At 43.2% G+C, this 8,371-nt stretch overlaps 1 protein-coding gene across 2 annotated transcripts in view; it reads right to left on the bottom strand.

Annotated features, from left to right (window-relative positions):
- Positions 1-1,700: 1,700 nt before the first annotated feature.
- Wars2 (tryptophanyl tRNA synthetase 2, mitochondrial) overlaps positions 1,701-8,371 on the bottom strand; it is an 87,890-nt gene continuing 81,219 nt past the window's right edge. Inside the window, exon 6 of one of the 2 annotated variants that reach the window (XM_052730825.1) lies at positions 1,701-8,355. In XM_052730825.1, the coding sequence (XP_052586785.1) occupies positions 7,907-8,355 (449 nt within the window). In that variant the 3' untranslated portion in view covers positions 1,701-7,906. The remainder of the gene's footprint in view (positions 8,356-8,371) is intronic. The other variant, XM_052730826.1, reaches the window with a different exon arrangement.

The following is an 8,371-nucleotide window of genomic DNA, read 5'->3' as shown; positions in this document are numbered from 1 at the left end:
AAATAGAATCGTAAGTCACATCATCTGCTTTTTAGAAATACCTTTTGAAAATAATTGAGGGCCTGATGTATATGTGGGTTAGGGTGGGGAGCTTATAGGGAAGAGTGTATTCTACAGAACAGACACAGTTATATTAGATATGAAATATTTTATCTATGTGAAGACCACTGAGTGTGACATTTTGCATGGTTTGAATGTGGTTTAGCTCTGAAGCTTCTGGTGGAATGTAATCCCAGTTGCGAGGTATCAAGAATGTAGAAACACAGGCTGGAGAGATGGCTTGCAGAGGATCTGGGTTGGATTCCTAGCACCCACATGGTGGTTCACAACCATCTATAACTCCAGTTCCAGGGGATCTGATACCATCTTCTGACCTCTGTGGTCACCAAGCATGTAAGTAGTGGACACATAGACATGAAGGAAAAACACTCACACAGAAAATAAAATAATAACAAACAAACAACAAAAAAAAGAAAAGAAAATCCTTTCTCCTATCCCTGATAAGTGGCATCTTTCCCCCTGAGTATCCATGTTAATTGCTCACTCCCAAGTTGATCTAGCATTTGCTAACTTGCATCTCTGTGTGTCTTCTGCTAAATAATAGGTGTATTGCATTTCCATCGTTGCTCTCACAAGGTAGAGCCATCATAAACTTGATCACAGTGTTGGACTGCATATCTGAGGACAAATTTGTAATGAACTGGACTCCAGTCTCCTTCCTAGACAAAGAAACAATCCCTATGTAATCAACAAAGCAGGATTGTTGAGAGTTAACATATGAGAGCTTAAAATGATAAGCAGTAAAGCCTCCTGGCTGTTGTGTCCCAGGGTGCTGGAAAATCCTAATTGCTAATGATAGGCAATCTGTTTTCAGATCAGTTTCAGGCAGGAACTGACTCTTCCTGTGCAAAAAATTTCAAAAGAGCCACCAAGTTGACAGAATGAAAAAAAGTGATCACACAGGGATAGCACATAGTTAATGACGACACAGATGAATCCTCATGTTAAGGAGACCAAGAACTGCCACATGGCACAGTCATTCCTTTTAACTCGGAACAGATACAGGCCACTTGGCTGGGAACAAAAGCTAAGGGCTGTATTGTGTGCATGAATGAAGTTTTTGGGAATAATTATAAGAACAGTGAAACAAGCAGGAAGAACAGGAGAAGCAGAGAGGGCAGAACAGGAAAATATAAGGACTGAGAATATAATGGAATACAGAAGAGAAGACTGTGGACTAGCAAGGTCAGCCCACTGCTTAGGGCTTGCTCGTCAAGGTATACCTCAGATTCCCAATGAGAAGAAACTTGAAGCTAATAATAAGCATGTGGCTTTAGACATATTTCCTGAGTAGGCTTTCTCACTTTAAAGAGTGGAATTAAGAATTTCTATCTTTAGGGTTGATATAAATGCGATATTGCATCGAAGTATACTTAATTCCCAGTGTATGGCAATACATAATGCTTGATAGCGCATTATGTTTTTTTTTCTTTTAAAACTGTATGGAGAAACTGTACTGTCCTCAGGAGGACCCCTCCAGGAAGAGTCCCATTCCATGTTCTTGATCTATTTCAATCACAGGTAAACTCCATGCCTCACAGCAGCATTGTCCAATAAACAGGTCCATGATGGGCAAGTCCTCTGTCTGCACTGTCTGGCACCCACTAGCCATATGGAATTTGAAAACACTGACAAGGAAGCGATTTTTAAATTTAATTTTAATTAATTTAAATTTACATGGAAATATCCAACAGTGTTGTCTTTAGGGCACACAGTAGTCATGTGTACCAGAACATGTTGTGCAAGGGGACCTAGTGGCTTTGCAAGACTCTGGATCCTAATTCTACCCCTTAGAAGTTGTGTTGGAATCCTGTCTCTACCATTATCAGGAACTGAACAATGCTGGGTGCACTTCCCAACCATGACAGATAGCTTATTGTCAGCCTTAGTCATATGTAGTCTGGATGCACTGTCCTGAGGCAAACACAAAAGAAAATGGACCAACCAATCATGGACTAAAACCTCAAAACTAAAAGAAAATAAAAGTAAATGTTTTTCAACAACCAGAGAGCCTGCATGGAACTGACTTAGGCCCTCTGCATATGTGTGACAGTTGTGTAGAGTGGTCTATTTGTGGGACTCCTGGCAATGGGAGCAGGGCTATCCCTGGGATCCTATTCCTCATGCTGGATTACCTTGCCCAGCCTGAATACAGGGGGAGGTGCTTGGTCTTACAGCAGCTTGGTATGCCATGCTTTGCAGATGCCCATAGAAAGCCCGCCCCTTTCTGAGTGAATATGAAAGAGGGGTGGATTGAGAGAGGAGAAGGAGAGAAAGAGAGGGGGAGAGAGGGGGAGAGAGGGGGAGGGAAGGAGAGAGGGGAGCCTGCTGCAGTCAGGATGTAAAGTAAGTAAGTAAGTAAGTAAGTAAGTAAGTAAGTAAGTAAGTAAGTAAGTAAAGTTTTCTTTATATAATTACAGTGATGGAATGTCTTATTGTCTTAAGAAGACATTTAGTACGGTGCCTAATAGACAGTGAGAACCCAACAGTGCTGGTAGTTGTGTTGTGATAACCATGCTTATGGTGAGCATCAAAAAGGATTGGGGGGTGGGGAGGACAGAAATCACACTTCTTTAGAAGTCTCTAGCCCATTTGCTGACATTACTCTGATAACTGTTTATGAAGTGCCTGTGAAGATAAACCTACTCATTGTGTTTGTCAGTAGGCAGAATTACAGAGCACCAAGATGCCTGACCACTACTATCTGAAACATTTTACCATTCACATTCTCCACAAAGAAATAGGAAACAACCACCAAAATTACCTTTGGAAGTCAACCATAGTTGTATTTATTTCCAATTCTTCATTTATATTAAAAAAGATCTCTGGACTAGCATGGTGGTGCAAGTCATTAATCCCAGCATTCAGGAAGCAGAGGTAGGTGGATTTCTGTGAGTTCAAGGCCAGCCTGGTCTACATAGTGGACCAGGGCAGTCAAGGCTATGTAGAGACCCTGTCTCAAAAAAAAATTTTTTTTTCTGGGCTTGTGAATGAAATGGGAAGAGATGTGAAAAACATATCCAGGTTGTAGCCTTTGTTCTTTTATCAACTTTTTGAGATGACTGGGTGCAACAGTTGACATTATGTGTCAGCTTGTGTTGCATAGATAGCTGGTGAAACTTCCTATTTTCCTTTTTGGTGTATTGTAAGGTTATTTCTAGAAAAAACTGGAAGCAGAGTCAGTAAACAAAGACTTATCATTGCCAATGTGGCCAGGCCCCAGCCAATCCATTGAAGCCAATCAACTTCAAAAACTTGGGAAAGGCCAACTTGTTCTTGAGCTGGTCCATTCTGAAATGCCAAAGTTTGTTCCCAGGCCTTCAGACTCTGGGACTTACACAGGAGCTCCCATCCCAGTCTCTAGGTTCTGAAAGCCTTGGACTGAGTGTACCACTGATTATTTAGCCTTTAAATCTGGACTGGATCACACTACTGTCCCGACTCCCTCGATTGAAGACAATAAACATATTATGATTTTGACTTTTTTCTCCAGTTTTTGTACCAATCTATACAACAAATTATTTTTTTTCAGGAAAATGTATGCTATGTGCATATGAGTATAGGTGCACGCTAAGTCCAGAGATATCAGATCCCCTTAGAGCTGGAGTTACAGGCAGTTGTGAGCTGCCCAGCATGGGTACTGGGAAACAAACTGCATGTCCTTGGCAAGAAAAGTATATGCCATTAACCACTGAGCCATTCTCCAGCCCCCAATAAACTCTTTTTTTTCCCTGTTTCTATGTGTCCTATTTGATTTTTCCCTTGGAGAACTCTAATGCATTGAGCAAGAATCTTAATGATTATGGCAAATTTACATTTTATGCAGTAGGAGTCTTAAATAACAGGATGCAGTCAACTGTAGTCTACCAGTGCACTGACTTTGCTCCTCAGAGGTTATCCTGTTCTAATGCTTCCTCCCACCTCCACTTTTGGAGATCTTTTCCATGTTGTCTTTAATTCTTGGTAGACAGAAGTGTTGCCAGGGGGTAAAAACCACACAGATAAACAGGCAACTGGTTTGATAGATATAATTTCCAGTTTTCCTAACAGGCTTCCTTAACAGGGCAAGTGAAAGGTGCTGGTGAGACGCTTCAGCAGGTAGAGGTGCCTGCTGCCAGTCCAGTTTGACCCCTGGGACCCACACAGTGGAATAAAACCAGCTCACGCACATTGGCTTCTGACATCACACATATACTGTGGCATGTATACGCACATGAGCATGTGCTCATGCACCCATGTGCGCGCGCACACGCACACACACACACACACACACACACACACACACACACACACACACATTAAACAAAATTAAAATAAAATGAAAGTAAAAAGATCCTTGGAAGAAACATATCCAGTGATGCCCTCAGATTACAGACATCTCTGACAAAGATCTAAAAGATAAAATGTAGGGGCCAGTAAAATGGCTCAACAGGGAAACGTACCTGATGCTAAGCCTTATGACCTGACTTTGATCTCTGGAACTCCCATGGGGGAAGGAGAGAACTGGTCCTCCAACCCTGACAGATATCAAAGGGAGCAGGCAAAAGCACCTTGGCTTAAGCACTGCCATTTTGACTTTAGACTTCAGACTTTACCCTGTAGGGTGAAATAAAGTTCAGGTTCCTAGGCAAACCGAGAACTTTCCAATGGCTGATCAACCTCCTCCCTAAACCGTACAAATAGTTGTTAAGCATCTTTATTTCTCTAGAAACCTTATGGCTGTTCTTAACCACCAAAAGAACAAATAAATCTGATTGGCTGGACTGAAAGGCTTGCATTGTATAAAGGTTGACAATGATGGAACATTCAAGGAAGCCCCTAATCTCTAAATCCTGATTGGTGAAAATTATAATCGTAACTTGGCAACAAATATTTGTGATTTTCATGCTTATAAACCTGTTTCTGCCCCTCCTTGGTCTGTCAGGAGAAACAAGGCTCTGAGTCCCTGTCCTGCAGCCCTGATTGATTAGTGATCCACTTACGTGGTGATTTAATAAAATCTTTGATACCCATGTTTGTCTCTCTCCTTCCTCGTGGCACATAACGGGCCAGGTGTAGCATGCCTTGGCATGAGCCTGCCCACACAAATACACACACTAATAAATAAATGAATTAAGAAAACAACATGCCACCCCAACAACGACAACAAAAAAGGTAAAATGTATCTTTTCCCTGAGTCAAGTTTGTGTTTTAATCTTGACTCTGGGATGCCATGTCTCCTAGTCCCAGTTGTCTAGGTGACAATGGTGTGCGTTGTGAAATCAATCTTAAAATTAAAAAATAAACATTTATTTGTATGTGGACAGGCTTGTGTATGCCACTGTGGTCTCTCTGTCTCTGTCTCTCTTTGTGTGTGTGTGTGTGTGTGTGTGTGTGTGTGTGTGTGTGTAAGTCAAAGAATGCTTTGGGGAGCCAGGTCTCTCCATTTACTATGTGAATCTCAGGGACTGAACTCAGGTAGTCAGGCTTGGTTGGCATCAAACACCCTTTTCGGCTGAGCCACCTTGCTGGTCCTTGCAAAATCAGTCTTGATATGAGGCCTTAGTGTGCAAGCCAGGACTGCCATTTCTGTCTTCAGGTGTGAACATGGAAGTGCAGCTCTATGTCTGGGTGGTTTGTTATTGCCTAGAGACTGGGGCAGACATAAGATGAGAAGCTTCCCTTCACTGGTAATATTGGAGGCTTCAGTCCTCGCTCCCACTGGAGTCCGGCAGAGACAAGAGGCGTCTCTGCCATCTAGAAGCGAGGTCTTGGGACCCACATCTGAGGTTCTGTTTGTATCAACTAGCTGAGTTGATACAAACAAAATCACTATTTCAGGCTTTGTCTTTCTAGTACCCATCTTCAAAACTGGAATGTTTAGAGGTTCAAAACTTTGGCTCTCAGGGCTTTGGGGCGAATTGTTAAAAAGCACTTGTTGTGGGAGTAGGGAGAAAGGGCTTCACTCTTGGGTCTGCTTCTTACTTAGTGACGCTGTGCGAGCTAATTCTACCTTCTGCCCCCTGGTTCCACTATGTGTAAAATGTAACTCCTCTCCAATGTGTGCCAGAGGGAGGGGTTGGTGAGACTAAACTGAAATGAGTATAAAAATAAAAGTGCTTATTAAGAACACGATCCAGCCAGGCAGTGGTGGCACATGCCTTTAATCCCAGCACTCTGGAGGCAGAGGCAGGAGGATCTCTATGAGTTCCAGGCCAGCCTGGTCTACAGAACAAGATCCAGGACAGCCAAGGCTACACAAAGAAACCCTGTCTCAAAAAACAAAAAAAAGCGGGGGTGGGGGGGAGGACGGGACACAGGATGACAACTTGGCCCTGAATAATAAGTAAATGAAACTGAGGCAATACAACAGCTCTCAGATGCTGACCTCCTGAATCTCTGAATTTAAGAACCGACATTTGCTGGAATATGCCTGCATGGCTTCTTGGAAAACAAGCAGAAGTTAGGTAGATTATTGTATTAGATTATTATATTTTTATTTATTTGTTGTTGTTGTTGTTGTTGTTGTTGTGTGTGTGTGTGTGTGTGTGTGTGTATTTATACCAAGGTGCACAAATGGAGGTCAGAGGACAACTTGCCAGTCAATTTTCTCTTTCCACCATGCTGGTCTTGAGGATGGACTCGGACTGTCAGACTTGAGCCTGAGCCACCTTGCTGGCCCACGTTAAGTCACTCAAATACTTGAGGATAAACATCATCTCAGTGACACATGAGCTGTAAGAATCAACCTGTGTAGCTGGAGAATTTTTCTCCAGCTCCCACCGCCAAGTCCCGCCAGTCCCGGAGCCCACTTATAAAATAAACACACAGACTCTTACATTATTTAAACTGTTTGGCCATTAGCTCAGGCCTATCATTGTCTAGCTCTCACTCTTATATTCAGTCCATTTCTATTAATCTTTACTTTGCCACGTGGCTCATGGCTTACCGGTACTTTACATCTTCCTTGTCTTGGCGGTGGCTCCAGCTGGTCTCCCTTTCCTTCCTCGTTCCTCAATTCTCCTCTCTCCTTGTCCCGCCTATACTTCCTGCCTGGTCACTGGCCAATCAGTGCTTTATTTATATAGAGTGATATCCACAGCAAACCTGTTTTGAAGAACTCCAAAAACTACTAGATTCAGGATTACAGCATAGGACCTCTATGTACAGCTTTACAAAGGGTTTAGAGATAGACAAAGTGCACCTGTCACAGTAAAGATGGCACAAATAAGCACACATCACTGCTGTGGATACCGCTCTGTATGCTGTGAATGTGTTGCTCTGATTGGTTGATAAATAAAATGCTGATTGGCCAGTAGCCAGGCAGAAAGTATAGGCGGGATAAGCAGACAAGGAGAATTGTGGGAAGGCTGGAAGGCTGAGTCAGGACGCCAGCTTGCCATCCAGGGAGCAGCATGTAATGGCACACAGGTAAAGCCACAAAAAAACGTGGCAACATGTAGATGAACAGAAATGGGTTAGTTTAAATGTAAGAGCTAGTCAATGGTAGGCCTGAGCTAATGGCCAAGCAGTTTTAATTAATATAAGCTTCTGAATGATTATTTTATAAGTGGCTTGTAGGGGGTCTGTGGGGCTGGGCAAGACCGGAAAAAACTTCAGCGACACATCATAGCTCAGTTATTGTTTAGCTGTCAAGTATGTGGGAATACTTAAGACCCAAAATATAGCACCTCAGTTAACTCGGGTGCAGAGAGCTGAGCCTGCTTCAGCTCTCCTGATAATAGCATTTGCTGATGGAATTGGAACATCGATTGGAAGGAAGCACTCATCAAACCAAATATGTACAGACTAAAATCTGCCAGAGGAAAGTTGTCTTGACTGGAGTGCAGGTGACTGGCTGACTTTCCTACAGAATCCCCACCAATTTCTTCACCTCCTCGAACACAGGATAGGCTAATTCTTTGGCTTTTGCAGATCCAACAAGTAGAACCTTCTTTAAATGGTCCTTATCCATTTTCAGTCTCTCAATTTCTCTCCTGATTGGAGCAAACTTCTCGATCACAGCATCCGCCACCAGCAGCTTGTAGCGCGCAGTGTCCAGGCCGGCGCTCCTGCGCACCACCTCCTCCACAGAGAGGCCTGATACCGCCGCATGGATCGCCACCATGTTGGAGACGCCAGCTCTGCTGTCCGGCTCGTAGGTGACCTCCGATGTGAAGTCCGTCACAGCCTTGCGGAATTTCTGCACGATCTCCTCTGGGCTGTCTGTTATTCCAACAGTTGCCAGTTTGTCGGGGTCCGATTTTGACATTTTAGCAGAGGGATCACGGAGGGATTTCACTTTCTTCATGGATGCTAGTGAAAAGAAGAC

This window comes from Peromyscus californicus, unplaced genomic scaffold (assembly GCF_007827085.1).
Source record: "Peromyscus californicus insignis strain IS unplaced genomic scaffold, ASM782708v3 Scaffold_9__1_contigs__length_137607984, whole genome shotgun sequence".
NCBI classification, from domain to species: Eukaryota; Metazoa; Chordata; class Mammalia; order Rodentia; family Cricetidae; genus Peromyscus; species Peromyscus californicus.
Note: the sequence above shows the minus strand (reverse complement) of the source record. Positions and strands in the feature narration are given on the sequence as shown.